The 17,993-nt window shown below is 52.4% G+C and overlaps 1 protein-coding gene across 6 annotated transcripts in view; it reads left to right on the forward strand.

The window, feature by feature from the left end:
• The window catches only part of SLC37A1 (solute carrier family 37 member 1), a 75,378-nt gene that overhangs the window by 7,160 nt on the left and 50,225 nt on the right, over positions 1–17,993 (forward strand). For 2 of the 6 annotated variants that reach the window (XM_072807087.1, XM_072807084.1), the window contains exon 2: positions 9,189–9,422. In XM_072807087.1, coding sequence (XP_072663188.1) covers positions 9,367–9,422 — 56 coding nt within the window. In that variant the 5' untranslated portion in view covers positions 9,189–9,366. Of the gene's footprint in view, positions 1–3,673; positions 3,771–4,948; positions 5,060–5,276; positions 5,394–5,831; positions 6,035–9,188; positions 9,423–17,993 lie in introns of those variants that run through there. The other 4 variants (XM_072807085.1, XM_072807086.1, XM_072807083.1 and 1 more) reach the window with 4 other exon arrangements.

The following is a 17,993-nucleotide window of genomic DNA, read 5'->3' on the forward strand; positions in this document are numbered from 1 at the left end:
CACCTCACAGGCAGCTAATTAGTTAGCTAAGTAATTGGTAAGAGGTCTGTCTCTGGAGGTGTGCTACGAATAAATAAGGAGAACTCGCGGAATTAGGACAGCACTTCTGTGACATCGCTTCACAACTTCTGGGATTCTAACTTCCAGTGAAGAATGGACTTCGGCACGACACCTCTCCATCGCCCCTGCCGTGTCCTTGCTGCCCAAATCTAACCGCGCCTCCAGATCTCACGGCCGAGTTCAGGAAGGGCGGGGTGGGGTGGGGGGAGGAACATGCTAGATCCCATCGTGAAGACGGAGCCAGCACCGCACAGAGTGTGGGAAACCGCAGGACAAATGGCCCGGCCTCTGCAACCACGGGAACAAAGTGGCAGGGGCAGAGAGAGAGGCGCAGGGCAGGTGTCCAGATGGGGAGAGCTGGGGGACACATCAGGGCAATATGTGTGTGATCTGCTTGGATCCCCATTTAAAAACAAACCATATAGAGGGCGAGAACATTCGTAGGACAGTCGGGGAGGCCGAGAGCAGAGGCTGGGTATTTGATGCTCTTCCAGGATTATTCATTTTGGGGCGAGCCGTGATGATTGGGTTGTGGTGATGTTTAAAACCACGTCTTTTAGAGATACATTCCGAAAATTTACAGACAAAATAACGTTCGCGATTCCTGGGGCAGGAAGGGGGTCGAACGGAGGAAACGTGCTTGGCCACATACTGGTAGTTGAGGAGATTGAGTGACGGGTACCTGGGGCTCCGTCCTAGTGTTCTCTCAACTTCTGCACCTGCTTGAAAATGCCCAGACGTTTAAGGCCTGCTTCCTGCTCCCCAGCTTTGTGCCCCCCTTCTGCCCTCCTCAGGCTCAGCCAACCTTCCTGAAAGGCTCGTCTGCTCATGCTGCCTCCTCTTCCTCCCTACTCAGTCCTCCCCCACAGCGGCCTGCCTGCCCCCATGGAAGCTTCAGTCCCCCCTTTCTAGGCAAAGCCTGTGAACCCTGACTGCTGTGCAGCCTGACTCTGCGGCCCCTTCCATCCCCTCCTGGAAACCGCCCTCCTTGGGCCCTTGGACATGGCCCTGTTCCGGCCTCTCCCACTACTCTGTCTGCGGCTTCCAGCCTCTCCTCCCTCTGCCCGGCCCCTAAGTGCGGGCACCCCTGGCTTCAGTGTCCGCCTCCTGCCTGGGCCAGCTTCTCCTCCCTGCGTCCATGGCTGTCCATACCCTGCTGCCTCCCTCACCAGCCTGGGTTTCTTCCAGAAACTCTAAACCACACCTCCAGCTCCGGTCAGCATCTCCACTGAGAGGTCCCCTGGGAACAAATGCTCCAAAGTGCAAATAAATTCCTCTCCCACCTGCCCCCCCAAGTCTGTATGTTCTGTGTCCCTCTCCATGGAGACTATCATTCCCGTAGCTGCCCAAGCCTGACACCTGGGGGCCAGTCCTGGCTCCTTTTTCTCCTTGCCCCCTTGCTCTGGCCTCCTAGACCTTTCTCCAGCCCGTGCTCCCCGGCGACCATATCCCCGTGGGCCTGGGTAGACACTGCTTCCTAGACCAGCCTCCTGCCTTGCTTCCTGGGCTCTCGTGCATGCCGGCTTCCCTCTGCATGGACCGCGTCCCTTCTCTTGGCCAACCCCTTGTGTGCTCCTGAGATGTCCCCTCCTGTGATCAGCTGGTCTAGATGAGGTGACCCTCCCTGCAGGGCCAGCGCCTGAGAGCAGCCACATCCCTTCCCAGGGCCCCTCCTGTCCAGCCGCAGCCTCAGCTCCTGTGACCCTCCCTACACCCTGCACAGGCCGGTTCCACACCGCCTCCGCCCCACAAATTCTTGTCCTGCTCAGTACCTCAGAACGTGACCTTATTTGGAAATAGGGTGGCCGCAGATGTAATCGAGCCATGAAGCCGAGGTCCTGTTGGAGCAGGGTGTGCCCCAATCCAGTGTGACAGGTGTCCTGGTAGGAGGGGAGACACAGACACGCGGAGACCCAGTGTGATGACACAGGCAGACGGGAGCTGTGCATCTACAAGCCAGGGAGCACCAAGGATTGCCAGCAACACTGGAAGTTGCCCAGTTTGAGGGGCTTTGTCACGGCTGCACCAAGACGTGAATGTGAGCCCCTTCCTCCCGCTCACATGCATCTCATCTTGAGGGGATCGGCCTATTCCTGCTACGTCTTTTGCTCCGTTGAGGCCTCTTGCTGACTCGGGCCTCCTGAGCCTGGCACGGGGCAGGCCCCTGTCGGCAGGCGGTAAACACCTGTTGGCTAAAAACGAACGTGCCTCTGACTTGGTCTGTTCCCTTTACTGAAGTTACATCAGAACAAATTCAAAGCAAGCACAGAAGCTCTGGGTTAGGGTTAGAGCAGAGGCCCCACCAGGCCGGGAGCATTCGGCTGACAGCCCCCGCTGGGCCCCCGTGGGTTCATCCACCGGGAACCCTGGGGTGGGTCTGTGGCAGCCGGAGGACACACCACTTCTGGCCTTGCACACCTCGTCATGATTCTGAAACGCTGGATTTGAAAAGTTCCACTGGATTGGAAGTCATTCTACCCTCACAAGAAACTTCCGTACTATGTGGTAATGAAAGAAAAGGAAGAGCTGTTAGATTCTTCATAATTTCTACTATTGTACAACTTATGATTGTAAAAAAAAAAAAAAAAATGGCTCTAACGTTACCCAGGGCACCTGGGTGGCTCTGTCAGTGGAGCGTCCGACTCTTGATTTCTGCTCAGGTCGTCATCTCGGGGTCATGATCTCAGGGTCGTGAGATCAAGCACCGCTTTGGACTCCTGAGTTCAGCAGGGAATCTGCTTCAGATTTCTTCTCTCCTCCTTTCTCTGCCGCTCCCTGCACTGTCTCTCTCTTTCTCTCAAATACATTAATAATATCTTAAGACATTTTTTTAAAAGTTATCAGTGGCCCAGAGCAAGCGTCTCCGTGGTGACATCTGAGCTGTCCCCTCTGTCCTGAGCCTCCCTGCAGCTGCCTTAATCACCAAACCTGGTATGTTCATTGAAGCAACCACAGGTTCTCGTTTCAAATGTGAACTGTTTTATTTGGAAAGTTTTAAAAATTGTGGTATTTGCTCTACTACTTTTTTAGTTTTTTTTTTTTAAAGATTGAATTTATTTATTTGACAGAGAGAGTGCACAAGCAAGGGGAGAGGGAGAAGCAAGCTCCCTGCTGAGCAGGGAGCCCAGTGCAGGACTCGATCCCAGGACCCCAGGACCATGACCTGAGCCAAAAGGCAGACACTTCACTGACTGAGCCAGCCAGTCACCTTAGGTAAACACCTTAGGTGTCTCTTATCATCGTATAGAAGCTTAATACTTTATGAACGATTCATATTTTAATCCTCTTAAAATTAAAAGACTAATATTTTCAACAAATATCATACAGGCCCCCCGGCCCCCTCTGGTTGTCCACAGTGTGCCATACAAACACCATTTCCTCTGAGGCAGCTCATGTACAGGGGCCACTGCCTTCTGAGTCAGGGCAAGACCCTGAGTATCTCTCTCCAGCTAGATTTAGAAATAACTAGTACCGAGTCACTGTGACAAGTCAGGATAAACTGGTTTCTGCGGCACCCAGGAAACGCAGTACGGGCTGCCTGAGAGGACAGAGATATTTGAGCCCAGGAGGAAAGGCTGAGGTGGGGCAGGCAGGGCAGAAACGTCAGTGTGTGAGAAAGCACGCCTCCTGGAAGCCACAGAGCTGCCCTGACGCTTGGGCAGGAAGCCGCAGGAGTGGGGTCAGGCCTTGTCCAGCTACCAAGGGACCAGGTCTTGTTCCTGCGGGCCAGGGGGCATCGGGAAGGGTTTCCATCAGGAAGGACAGGGTCCCAGCTGCTTCAGGAGGGCAGTGAGGCAGCTGTGGAGAGGGTGCCTGAGGGAGAGCTTGGAGGTGGGGTGGGGGGCTGGTGCACACTTTCCGTGAGAGGCCGGGAGCCCTAGTAGAACCTACCTAGTAGGTGGGAGAACCAGAGCAGGGGTGGCTGGGGGAGAGATGGGAGCCAGACTGGGCTGCTCTGGGGATCACCAAGGACGGAGACTCAGGAAAGGAAGGAACTGGCCCACAGAGACCCAGCCAAAGGGAGAGAGAAGTTGAGAGGCCTGGGGCTGTCTCACTTGGTGGAAGAGGGGGCCCAGCTGGTGTCCTGTGGCTAAACCTTGGGGCCACTTGAGGCTGTCAGGTTTCCTTTCTGCATCGAGAGCACTTCTCAAAAGCCAATGGGGGCGTTCGCATGGCTGTCAGTTAAGTGTCTAACTCTTGATTTTGGCTCATGGTCTCAGTCTCAGGGTTGTGGTAGGGAGCACCGCACAGCATCTGGCTCCCGGCCAGCGGAAGAGTCTGCTTAGAATTCTCTCCCTCCCTCTGCCCACCCCGTCCCCCCTTCCCCCCACCCCTCCACCCCCATGCACTCTCAAAAAAACCAGCAAAAAAACAATAGAGAAGTGGTGCACTCTACACAAGTGAGGATAGCAGAGTGTTCTAGAAACAGAACAGGGCCCCAGGGGAAACTGTGAGGCCTGGCAGGGGAGGAGGAAACCTCCTGGCTCAAGGGAGATGTGGGGCGGGGCAGGTCGCTGTGCCCAGACCCACTGTCCCTGCAGACCTCTGGGCACTTAGCGCGGGGCCTTGGATTGCTTTTAGCCATAAGCATTGTGTTAACCAGGGGCAGCCGCCTTCCTGGAATTTCATCTGCAAAATGTGTTTTCTGCTTCACTTTGCTCTTCCTGGGAGGTGCTCTTCTGGGAGCTGGGCTCCGGGGCCCAGTTAGGGCGCTGTGGGGGTGCCTGTAGGAATATAATCGGGCCCTTGGTCAGTTGTGGGCCGGAGGTGAGAGCGGGGTAGGGAACAACTGTTCTGGGTGGAATGGAAGGGTCCGTGAGGGCACCTGCGAGGTGCCAGGGGCGCAGGTGACCAGAGTCAGGCTCCTCCAGCCCAAGCGTCTGAGCTGCGCGTCCTGCGCGCACAGGCGTGACTGAGAGGCTCAGCACAGCGACCGCGGGCCCCTTTCACTTCCTCCAGTTCCATGCTTCGGAGCCTGAGGAGGGGCAGCGGCATGAAGGCCCGTAGTCCCAGGAGCCCTCTGCAGCGCGGCCTCCGGGGGGGGGGGGGGGCCTTGGGGAGACCACCCTGGGGCCAAGGGCGCCGGCAGGTGCAAGGACGCGGGCGGAGCGGGGTCGCCCCGGGGCGCGGTGGCGGCGGCGGCGGGAGGCGCCTTGGGGACCCGGGCGCGCCCGGGGGAGGGGGGGGCGGGGCGGCTGGGAGGAGGGGGAGGGGAGGGCCGGGCCGGCGCCCCGCGGGCCGCACAGTGAAAGGGGCGGCCGGGCCGGCGGGGCCTCCGCGCGCCGCCCCAGGAAGTCGCGAGCAGGAAGCGCCCGCGGCGGGTCGGGCGGCAGGTGAGGCGCGCGCGGGCGGGGAGGGCGGCGCGGGGCCGAGCGGGGCCGAGCGCACCCCTGCGCCCCCTGCGCCGCCGGCCTCGGGCTCCTCGGGCTCCTCGGGCTCGGCGCGCACCTGCCGCGGCGGTCCCGGTCCCTGCGCCCCGCCCGCCCGCCCGCCCGCCGGCCTTTGTGCTGGGCCTGCGCCTCGGCCCGGCCGGCTCGCCTCCCTCCGCGGCTCCGGGGCCGGCGGCGCGGGATCCGGGATCCGGGATCCGGGCGGGCCGAGCGGTCCTGCGGGCCCCTCCCCGCCGGGCTGGGCCGCGGGGGCCGCCGCCGGGACGTGGGCGTGCCGCCGGGGAGGAGCTGCCCGCGGAGCCGCGGGCCGGGCACAGCCGCTCAGCCCCGCCGCCGCCTCCGACCCGCCGGCCCCGGCCCGGCCCGGCCCCGGCCCCGCACCCCGCGGCCCCTCCCGACTAGCGTCTGAGCGCGGCTCGGGGAGGCGGCGGCCGCGGCCGCGGGTCTGCATGTGCAGCGGAGGGAGGAATCCCGAGGCCGCCCGCCCGGCACCACAAATCCTGGGAAGTTGCCTGAGTTGGTGGCCGGTTGGATTCTGCCCCCGGCTCCTTCCCGGGCCACGACCCCGACCTTGGCGTCTCACGGTGCGTCCGGCCGCCTCTGCAGGTTCTCCGGCGAGCGTCGCCTTTGACCTCGGGCTCGGTGGTGGGGAAGCTGCAGGTCGGGAGGGACGGGCCTTTGGGGTCTAAACCACAGCAAGAGGTGGTGGCCGCTGTCCTTGATCTTACTGTGAAATAGAGCCTTGAAAGGGCAAACCATAGAAAGTATTGTCTCTGGAAAGGAAGCTGTATTCATTCCCGCCCCCCCTTCTCTCTCTTTCCAGAAAAAAAAAAAAAAAAAAAACTTTGGGGGGGGGGGGGGACATGCACCTCCCTCCCCATCTTTGCCTTAGAATAAGATCCACTCTGAAAACTTTGTCTTTAAGCAGATTATTTAAAGTCTGCACAGGGCTGCTTAGATGATTTACAGCAGCGCTCCGTTCTGGAAAGGCCCTTACTTGTTCCGTTAGTTTCTTTCGGGCTTTGTCTTGTCTGGGAGACTCAAAGTTGCTCGGGCGGCCGGTCACCCGTGGACCCCCGAGGGCGCGGCTCGGTCATGCGTGTTTCCCTCCGGTCATTCCTTTCTAGTTGCCTGGTTTGGGCTCCTTCAGAAGATGGGTATACGTGCCAGTTAACAGATTTTGACAGAGCTGTCTGGGAGGGTTCTGAGGTCATCGTCCTTAATGGCAGAGTGACACCGGGGGTCTGACTTCTCCCCTGGAGTGAGTTCCAGGGGCGCCTATAAAGAGCAACTGGCAGAAAGAATATGTCTTCTTTCTATGGAATTGGGCTTTATGCCGAACACAGGGTGTCCAGCTAGTGCCCTGCCTCGTTCTCCTGTGCTCTTCAGGAGGGGACAGGCCAGGCCAGAGGAAAAGAGGTGGGAAGGAGGATGGGGCTGAGAGAAGGTGGACCTGAACCCCCTGGGCGAGCCACCTGGCCTCGTTGGGAGGGAGCGCCATGCCTCACGGGGGACCTCAGAGGGCCCCCTGGGCTCTGAGCAAGGAGCCTCATTAAATTGAGCCCTTAACATCATACATGTAAAATTTCTGCCTTTCCACAGATGAACTGCACTTACCATGAGAAGTATAGCACTTGCTTTCACCTATTTTACAGGGGAAGAACCAGCATTTATTTAGAAAAAAAATTCAGATTTTCTTCCTCTGCTGATTTCCTGTGCCTTCTGGATTTTATTTTAAATTACAGGTTTTATCAGAAATGAGATTTATTGACTGATTCAGATGGCAATAGAATACTCCTCGACACGCCAGGCCTAGATAAGCAGTGTTTGGACAGAGGGAGAAAGTGGACTCTGACCATCCATTTTCAGACATTATAAAATTTAAATCAGATCCTTTACTCTGAAGTCATTGTCACAAAATCTGTTTCTCAAAGCATATTGAGGCCCAAACGAGAGTCCATTCATTTTGAATGGAATTTTAGTAAAATAGTTTTTAAAGCTAGGTTTTGAACAAAAACATTTTTTTGAAGCATTTGTGGAGATCGGTTTAACACATCTCTTGAGCACTTGCTGGGCGTTAAGTTTGAACCTAAGTCATGGGAATGGGGCAGCCACTTGTAGTCGTGGCTCCTTCTTATGGAGCCTTTTACTGAGCATCTTCCACACACCAGGCCTGGTGCTAAGGGCTTTCCTGGGATGAGCTCCTTTCCTCTTCATAAGAACCCTAAAACATAGGTGCTATCATCCCTATTTTTTAGCCAAGCAGGGGAGCAGACAGTTGGTGGTGAACCTGGGATCACACAGCCCGAGGTCAGCTGCGGTGGGTCCGGGGTGAAGGGGGCCGGCAGCAGGCTGGTGGGCTGGAGGAAGCAAAGGTGTAGTTCTGGCTGGAGCAGGCACAGCCTCTCCCTTGCCCCCTGAGAGAGATGGAGGGATCAGGGCCGGGGTCCTGGGATTTAAACGCAGCAAGGATTTTTAATTTTTGACTAAAAGCGTGCAGGGAGACCCTTGAAGAAGGTGCAGCGTGTGAAGGGCCCGGGCTCGAAAGAATTTAGCTGGAGCCTTCCCACTGAACTGTTTGCTTTGCTTGCCCGTAACCCCAAGGAAGTTGTTTGAAGACGTTAAATAAATTTCAGCTGCTTAAAACTGAGATTAACGTTTACTCAAAAGTAGCTTTCTTTTTTTTTTTTTTTAAGATTTTATTTATTTATTAATGAGAGACAGAGAGAGAGGCAGAGACACAGGCAGAGGGAGAAGCAGGCTCCACACAAGGAGCCCAATGTGGGACTTGATCCCGGGTCTCCAGGATCACACCCTGGGCTGAAGGCGGTGCTAAACCACTGAGCCATGTAGGCTGCCCAAAAGTAGCTTTCTTTTAAACCAGTGAATTTTCAGTAAGTGTTAAGACACAACAAGCCATGCCCCTGCACGCACCAGGTCCCGTGTTACCTAACACATCGGTCCAAAAGAGTCCTTGTTGCCAAGCATAGAGGATAGACTGACAACACGCCACGAGGTTGGCTTTGGGACAGGACAGGCCTGCCTGGTGTGCTGGGCATCCTTGACGATCTCAGACCTCCCCCCACCCCTTCCTTCCTGTCTTGCTCTGCCTTCAGTCCTAACTTCGGAATGGGGTCATTTTCCATGGCCTCTGAGGTGGGCACAGGAGAGGAGACATGGAGAGGCAGACACACAGTCAGGCTCCTTCCCGTCACATTAGGTGCATTTCAATTTGGTTCCAAGACCACGATTAAATGATTGGTTTAATGACCTGCCACCTCATCCAGATGTGTGTGCTTCTCTGCTCGTGCAGCTCGGAGGTGGCCCGGTCGACAGTGGGTGGAATCGAGCAAGTGCAGTTCCCTGGACACACTCTGGTAACTGAGCACAGGACGTGACCACTGGGCACATACTGGCTTCACGTGAATACTGACGTTGGCTCCGCAGAGTATTGCGGTCAAGAGCGAATGGGTTGGTCTGTAGATGCCTCCCAGGTGGAGGTGGACCCTGGGTCTGTATATCCGTCATCAGAACTCCACGTGGAAGTCATTTCTGTGATCTTTGAACAAGCTTCCTGAGGGTAGATGCTCTGCTTCTACTTCGTAGCTCTCGTGCTGGGAATTCGGGTCGTGCTGAAAGTCCAGCTTTGGTCGGGGCTGGCTGACACCCGCACAGGATGTCACTTGAACCGCGCCCTTGTCAGAACACCTGACCTCTCACCCCTCCTTCTCCTCGTAGAGAGCCGAGCCTCTGCCGGAAGGAAGAGGGCAAGCGAGACCCAGCAGGACACCTCGACGCACTTTGTGGTTCGCGTGAGCTGCAGGGGCCAGAGAGAAATACTTGGAGAGCCAGGGTGATAACCTGTCCATGAAGCGTCCTCTCTTCTGACCAGAGCTCCGTGGTCAGTGTGGCGTAAATGGCTCCACTCCCCGCCGGCATTCGCTTCATCATCTCATTCTCCCGGGATCAGTGGTGAGTGCTGGCGCCCTGGTCCTTTGGCCCAGCGCTGTGCGTAGATGTGGGCCGTCAGCATACAGCGCGTGTGCATGTCTGGCCTCCCCGTGTGACCGTCGAATGGCTTATCAGTGGTGGAAACTGACGGGAACGTTGTTAAGTTGTCTTCCTCTTTGGTTCTGGCAGTGACAGATAGTGTTTGGACTTCTTCCTGGTCTCTGGTAGTTTCCGTAATCATCACGGTCTCTACAGAAAAAAACGACCACTGGCTACCGGCACGATCCTAAAATGGCTGTGGAGGAAATAAATATATGAGCACTGAGCCCAGCAAGTGGCTTAGCTGGGGCGGAATGTGCCGAGACAAAATGAAATCTAAACAGGTTAGCGGCAGACCAGAACACAAGCTCTCCTTGCGTGCTCTCACAGCCCTTCCCATAGCAGGTTCCGGAGTCCCACGCTCCTTGAGGAAGAAGAGGGCAAGGGCAGTCTAGAGCCAGGCTCTCCATCCTCTCGCCCCACCCCACAAAGGGTGCTCTTCCCTGCTGGTCTCTACTGGGAAGGAACAAGTTTTCCTCTACCCTCTTATGTGCTTTCCTTGGGGGCATGCAAATTAAACTAGAAAAGACAGATGTGGTCATGTGTGTATGGGAGGTCGCCGAAGAACATGACTCAGAGGGCTTCTATGCCGTCTTAAATAGAGAAGAGGAGGTGGAGAAGGGCGTGTATGGGAAAACAAATGACTTTTGGGAAGGTTAAATGGGCCCTTTGGGGACTGGATGGGAGATCTGATAGTGCTATGGCAGCATCTGGTTGGGGGTGCGGTGGATACTTCTCATGTCCAGTAAGAAGAGACGCCTCCCTTTGTTGCCCCCAGGGAGGGTTTTATGGCACTTGAGCTCTAGGTGGCTGTGCTTTTAGGCAGGTGAGAAATTTCTGGAGTTCAAATAGTTTCAAAATAATTCCAACTATTCAAAATAGTTGAACTATTCAAAATCGTTTCTCTGCCATAGTGGCGTCTTCTGGACCCCTTCATCTCTGCCACGACAGCCCACTGTGGCCGTCACACCGTTTCCTGCTTCTCAGGCCCCTGCTGGTTGGTGGGCACCCCCAGGGCCCCAGATGTCACCCCAGACCTCTGCCTCCCTTCCAGAGCAGTTCTCTTGTCACTTCATGTCTACCAGTAACCCGGCCGCAAGCTCTAGACACTTACTTTCACCCAGTGGGTGCTTACCTTCACTTTCCTTGTCTGTTTTGTAACTATTTTGTTACAGTTTTCAAACTAACAGAAAATTGTAAGACTATCACAAAACAAAGACCAGAGATACCGTGTGTCACACATTTCTTTCTTTCTTTCTTTCTTTTTTATTTTTTATTTTTTTTTAGATTGAGGCACTGGTAAAGCAGGGCATCTCACACTTCATATACATGTGCATCACCCGAGAACTTGTTAAAGTGCAAATGGTTAGTCAGGAGGTCTGGGGTGGGGCCTGAGAGTCTGCATTTCCCAGGGGATGCGGTGCCCAGGGGTGCGGGGGACCCCCACAGGACCAGCCAGGAAGGCCCTCGGCTTCATGCAAGATAGAAATCAAACACGAGCCGCCGAGAGGAAGGAAGGACAGAGTTTATTAAAGACACAGAGAGTGTGGAGACAGGCCGGGCATTGGGGAGAGTCAGAAAGGAGAGAAGAGTGAGTCTTGTGTTTGCTCGGGGCCTGGGTTTTTATTGATGGTCTGTGCCTGTGTCTTATCAGCAATCCGGGAACAGAGACAAGTGCTTAGCTGTCCCCTGTAAGTCACTTATGCCCTGGACCCAGGAGTCTTGGTGACTCAGTGGTCTTGGGAAAGTTCATGACGACTCCACCCGGTCACTCCTCAGATGTTATCTATTGTGCTGGGAGACTCCAAAGAAATCATTAACTCCTTGAGGTTTACGAGGAGGACATCTGTTATCTGTTCTGTAACAGCTGTGTAAGGCAGGGTGTGGGTCCTAGCAAAAATAGAAGCAGGAAAAAGGGAGGGAAAGCAGTTTTTTTATGGGGTCCCTTTAGTTTTCCTGCCTCAGTAGGTGGGTAAGTCTCAGGACTTTCGGGTCCAGTGTGGCGCCCGACAGAGGGCCTGAGGCTCTGCTCCCATGGCCTTTCTCGTACAGCCCATGTCCCCCAGGAGGCAGGCTGGGACCCAGGGTGGCCACTGGTCTCTGTCCTGTGATGCTGAGTCTTGGGTGGAGTAAGCCTGGGTCGAGGGTCTGTTGGATGCGGCTAGTCCAGCTGGGGCCAGGGCTCAGCCAGCGGACACACCTTCACTTTCTGCCTCATTTGCTTCTCCCTCCACCCCGTGTGTGTGTATATATGTGTGTGTGTGTATGTAGAGGTACGTATACACACACACACATTTTTTTCCTGAATCGTTTGAGAACGACTTGGAGGCATTATGCCCTTTTATTTCTAAATATATTGGTGTGGATTTGCTATGAATAAGGTGCTGTCCTGTAACTGTGCATGAAGGTCAGAATCCGGAAACTTCGCATGGATGTGATACCGGGATCTAATCCACAGTCCACATCCAGAAGTCCTAGCAGATGTGCCCTGATGCCTTGTGCAGCTTCCCCTGGTCCAGGACCCCACCCACAATCACATGTTGTGTCCAAGTTGTCCTGTGGGTTTGGTCTCCTTTAATCTGAAGCTGTCTCTTGGCCTTTCTTTGTCTCTCATGACCTTGACATTTTTTTAAAAGATTTTATTTATTTATTCATGAGAGAGACAGAGACAGAGAGACACAGACAGAGACACAGGCAGAGGGAGAAGCAGGCTCCATGCAGCAAGCCTGACGCGGGACTTGATCCCGGGTCTCCAGGATCACACCCTGGGCTGAAGGCGGCACTAAACCGCTGAGCCACCCGGGCTGCCCATGACCTTGACATTTTTGAAGAGTACAAACCATTTATTTTGTAGACTGCCCCTTGTTTTGGACTTCTAGTATTTCCTCATGATTAGATTCAGCTCACGCTTTTCTGTCGGGAACACCACAAACGGGAGATAACTTCTCACTGCTGGTGAAGGAGCTACGAGTGTGGGTGCAGGAGGGGCTGAATGCACCAGGTGCTGTTGGCTTGGAAATAACGTTATCAGGGAGAGCTGGAGAGAAGGGCGGAGAAATAGATACCTGTGGTTGCATGTGTGCGTGGCGTGTGCTGTGCTTGTGTGTGTCTGGTGTGCTTGTGTGTGTGTTGTGTTTGGGGTGTGTGGTGTGTTTGCTGTGTACGTGTGTGTCGTGTGCTGTCTCTGTGGGGGTTGTGTGGGTTGTGTGTGAGTCAGGCCCTACCTCTGCCTGCTAAGAGGCCCATGGTGTTCCCGCAGTACCTTGGCGGCGGTGAGCACAGCGGGTGCCGGATCTTGGTCTCTTTGTGCCATCTCCCACGCAGGGAGCCAGGTGTCCTTGGACACTGAGCCGAAGTCAGGGCTGGGCCATCAGGCAAAGTAGGATGAGTCAGGAATATTTTGTACCAGAAAATAAGGAGATCCTAGAACATGAAGGGCTCTCGTTGGCTAAATCTGGAGTGATTTGAGATTTAAAATAAATGATACTGGTGACAGATTAGCCTGTTGAGTAAAATAAGAACCCCGTGAGCTGGCACTGCTGTGAATAAGTTCATGCACGAGTGGGAGAGAGGAAGCCCCTCCCCAGAGGATGCCAGCTGCTAAGTAGAGCTGCAGGGCCAGCATTGGGCCACTGTTCCATGACCCTCAGGATCGCAGCTTCACATCAGTCTCCAGTGAACACACTCTGTGGGGGAGTCTGGAAGGACAGGGTAGCCACGTCAGCTCCAAGTATGTCCCCACAGACTCCCTGTTAATCACGTAGAGGGAAAAAGTGTCGCTTCCCTGAGGGACAGACAGGGGCAGATAGCCCCTTACCAGGTGGTCAGTGCCGGTGGCACCGACATCGTGTCTCTGCTTTAGGATGCTCCAGAAAGGACTCACATCATAGCTGTGTGTGGTTTCATTGTTCCCCAATTAAGGACATCTTTGGACTAATTTTTATGCAGGATCCTACTGCTCAGGTACTCTCACCTAAAGCGTTTATTCCTCCTCATTTGCCTGTGACTTCAATAAGTAACACCGATGTGGAAACAGATACTGTGCCCCGCATCTCTCAGATTGAAACATGCTGTTGTTCACCTGGGAACATGTGTGATGTTCAAGAACGCGGCTAAGGAGAGTCTGGGGTGCACACCTGTCCTGTGCTGTCATCGCCGAGATGCGCTTTTTTTTGCTAGAATCTTGGCATGAACCCCAGCGCTGTTCTTGTAGCGTGCTTGCGGATGCGAACAAGGCTACCGCTAGACATAAGCACAAAGCAAGCGCCATGCCGAGGAGCGGAAGGGTTCTGTAGCGCATTTGTAATCATACGTGTTATATTGCCAGACCTAAATGTGACACCAAACAAACATGTAGGTATCGGATCACGTTAGTGTCCTGAGGCTGCTGGGACAGCACCACCCACGGTGGGGCCTCACAGGGCACAGGCTGCAAGTCAGAGATCCAGGTGTGGGCAGGGCTGTGCACCTCTGAAGGCTCCAGAGAAGGGTCCCTCCTGCCTCTTCCAGCTTCTGGGGTGCTGGCAGTCCCTGGCCTTCCGTATTGTGGCTCTGCCTCTGCGGTCATGTGGAGGTCTTCCCACGGCCTTCATAAGGACATCAGTCATTGGATTTAGGATCTCGTGTGATCTGAGGTCATACGTGGGTTCAGTAGGACCTCAACTTAACTGATTATATCCACAGGACTCGGTTTCCATGGTTCTGAGGTTTTTGGATGGACTTGAATTCTGGGGGGCAGACAGGATTTAGCCCAGTGCAAAATGGATAATAGGAAATAAATACTATCCACAATCCTGCTTCATAAATGATAAAGGAAGACAAAGCGAGGATAGAATTAATTACAACATGGGAAAACGAGTCTGGAGGGTTGTATAGGCCTCTGGTCCCATAACCCTGGCTAGTCCCGCGGAAGTGAAATATCTGCTCACTCTCTAGGACAGGTGTATCGATGTGACTGCTGTGGTCAGAACCTTCTGGAAGGGAAAAGGCAGCCTGGACCGCTGGCTCTTACCTTCCTCTAATCCTACATAAACAAGATAAGGAAAGGAAGAAAGGAAGGACAGAGAAATAGGGAAACTAGGGTCGGCCCTGACACCAGCCAAATAGAAGATAGGGCTTCCTGTTTAGTAGGAGACTTAGAGTCTGTGTCCAGGAGAATTCTAGTTTGCTATGTAGGTTCACCCTTTGCTCTGACTGCGGGACAGCTTCTCTCAGAGCGCCCTGCCAGCCTGTAGGCACTTAGCCTCCCCAAAGAGGCTGATTCATCGAGGAAAGTGCAATTCAGTCCAGAAGCATGTACTGCCCCCACCCCGTGGCCCCTGTGCTCATGGGGCATCCCCCAACAAGGGCAGTCGGGGAAACCACCTTCACCCCACTGGGCCCTCGCTGGTGAGACCTCCATGTAGGGACTGTCCATTAGAAGAGAGGGACAGAGGCCCAGAGGTGAGAGTAGAGGCCCAGGTTGGCCACTAAGGCCCGAAAACTTAGACTTTACCATCTAAGAATACTGGGGGCATGAGGGCCCCTGGGGATCTGCAGACATTATCTGGACACAGAGGAGCTCTTTACTTCTGGATTTAGTCTATTTAATAAATTTGTTAATGTATTTAATAAGAATCAAATATTTGTGCATAGAATATTCTGTTTATGTCTAGGTAGAGACCAGAGAGTGTGAACCCAAGGCCGTTGAAGTAGAGCCACTCTTCCGAAATCCTTAGCTGGTTGATGATGAAATTCAGATTCTCCTCCTTGATAATATACCTGTGAACGGGTGTCACGTAGCTTCCTTGAGGGCTCCAGAACCTTCTCTGAGACTCTGATCTGGGAGGTCCTGGGGCTGCCTCAGTCCCAGAACTTCGCTCTGTGGAGGTTGGAGAAGAGAACCCTGTTGCCCGGGTGGGGTGAGCGTGCATGCCTGAGGTGGGGTGAGGTGGAGCCCTGCCTCGTGCCTTCTGTCGCCCATACCTCTGCCATAGGTGACTGTCCACTCCGGTGGCCGCTCTGTTTGAAAGTCACTGGCCTCTTTAAGCCGGGACCAGGAAGGCTCTTCAGGGTTATGGGCTATGCTTCCTGAAACGAGGGGCCTGCCTTGCCTTCCTGGTGGGGCCCCTGCTCTCCCCTTTTGCCAAATATTCTTCCTGCTGGCAGGTTTCCTTCCCTAAGAAATACTTTTCTAGAGAGTGGTTCAAACTTTGAGGCTGGAATGAACTTTTATCTTCTTGCTACAGCATCTTCTTTTCTTTAGTCTCTGATTCACATTAGTCTTACTCATGGACTGCTTTTCACATAAATCAAGAATCAAGCGGGGCTTTAGGCGAGGCTTTCTTATGTCATCGGCCTTGTTCGCAGCATGTCTGCATCACTGACTTTCTCATGGAGGTCAGTGACATAGTTATATTCCTGCCTTGCTTGCATCCTTCTAAAAAGTTGCACAGACGCTAAACGTAAAAAATAGATATGATCTTCAATGCCCAGGATACAGGCTTATAAGAAGTTTGCCGTTAATTCTGTGACAAACCAGATAATGGTTTCTTTCTGTCTACTTTGCGAACTCTGTTCATCTACATCCCAAATTTCTCTTTGATTGTAGATATTTTTAAATGAATATTTAAATAGTTTCAATTTGCAGGAAGCAAAAATGGCAAATTTTTTAAATGTATTATGGTGATGTTACAAATAGGATTAATAACTGATACAGGGCTGAGTGAATGATACACAGCATAAGACAAGTTAAAATACAGTTACAGTGTATTATTTATTTACTTATTTTCATCCTGTAAAGTGCACTCCTTAATCCCCACCACCTAGGTCACCCATCCCCCTGCCCACTTTCCCTCTAGTAACCATTAGTGTGATCTCTATAGTTGGGAGTCTATTGCTTGGTTTGTCTCTCTCTCCTTTTTTCCTCTTTGCTCATTTGTTTTGTTTCTTAAATTCCACATAAGTGAGATCATATGGTATTTGTCTTTCTCTGACTGACTTGTTTCACTTAGCATATAATACCCTCTAGCTCCGTCCATATCGTTGCAAATGGCAAGATTTCATTCCTTTTTAGGGCTAATACCCCATTGGATATACATACCACCTCTTTACCCATTCATCTATCGGTGGACACTTGTACAGCTTCCATATCTTGGCCACTGTAGGTAATGCTGCTATAAATGTAAGGATTGCACATATCTACTTGTGTTTTTGTATTTTGAGAGTAAATACCCAGTAGTGCCAATATTGGGTAGTAGGGTAGTTTTATTTTGAACTTCTTGAGGAACCTCCATACTCTTTTCCAGAGTGGCTGCACCAGCTTGCATTCCCACCAGCAGCGTTAAGAGGGTTCCCCTTTCTCCACATCCTCAACAACACTTGTTGTTTCTTGTGTTGATTTTAGCCATTCTGACAGGTGTGAGGTAGCTTCTCATTGTAGTTTTGATTTGCATTTCCCTGATGCCAGGTGATGTTGAGCATCTTTGCACATGTCTGTTGGCCATCTGTATGTCTTCTTTGGAGAAATGTCTGTTCATGTCTTCTGCCTAATTTTCTATTGGATTATTTGTTGTTTGGTGTTGAGTTGTGTAAATTCTTCATATATTTGGGTACTAACTGTTTATCAGATATGTCATTTGCAATGATACTCCGTAGGTTGCCTTTTAGTTTTGTTGATTGTTTCCTTCATTGTGCAGAAGCTTTCTATTTTGAGAACTCTCAATAGTTCATTTTTGCCTTTGTTTCCCTTGCCTCAGGAGACCTACCTAGAAAAATGTCGCTACAGCCGATGTCAGAGAAAGTACCTCATGTGCTCCCTTTAAGGATTTTTATCTCTTCAGACCAGTATCTCATGAATATACATGTGAAAGTCCTCAACAAAATATTAGCAAACCAAATCCAACAATATCAGAAATATCATATCCCACAATCAAGTGGGATTTATTCCTGGGATACAAGCGTAGTTCAGTTTTCACAAAACAATCAATGTGATATGTTGCATCAATAGGAGAAATTATAAAAACCATATGATCATTTCAATAGATGCAGAAAAAGCCCTTGGCAAAGTATAACATCCACTCATGATAAAAACCCTCAACAAAGTAGGTCTAGAGGAATATGCCTCAACATAATAAAGGCCTTATATGAAAAACCCACAGTGAACGTCACACTTAAGGGGGAAAAACTGAGAGCTTTTCCCCTAAGGCAAAGAAGAAGACAAGGATGTCCATTCTCACCACTGTTATTCAACATAGTCCTGGAAGTCCTAGCCACAGCAGATAACGAAAAGAAATGAGGCATCCAAATTGGTAAGGAAGAAAATAAAACTCTCACTATCTGCAAATGACATGATACTATGTATAGAAAACTTGAAAAGACTCCTCCAAAAACTGCTAGAACTGATACATAAATTCAGAAAAGTCCAGGAAGATAAAATTAACATCCAGAAACCCGTTGCATCTCTATACACTAATAATGAAGCAGCAGAAAGTGAAATTAAGAAAACAATCCCAT

The sequence above is a fragment of the Canis lupus genome, chromosome 30 (genome assembly GCF_048164855.1).
Source record: "Canis lupus baileyi chromosome 30, mCanLup2.hap1, whole genome shotgun sequence".
Classification (NCBI taxonomy): Eukaryota; Metazoa; Chordata; class Mammalia; order Carnivora; family Canidae; genus Canis; species Canis lupus.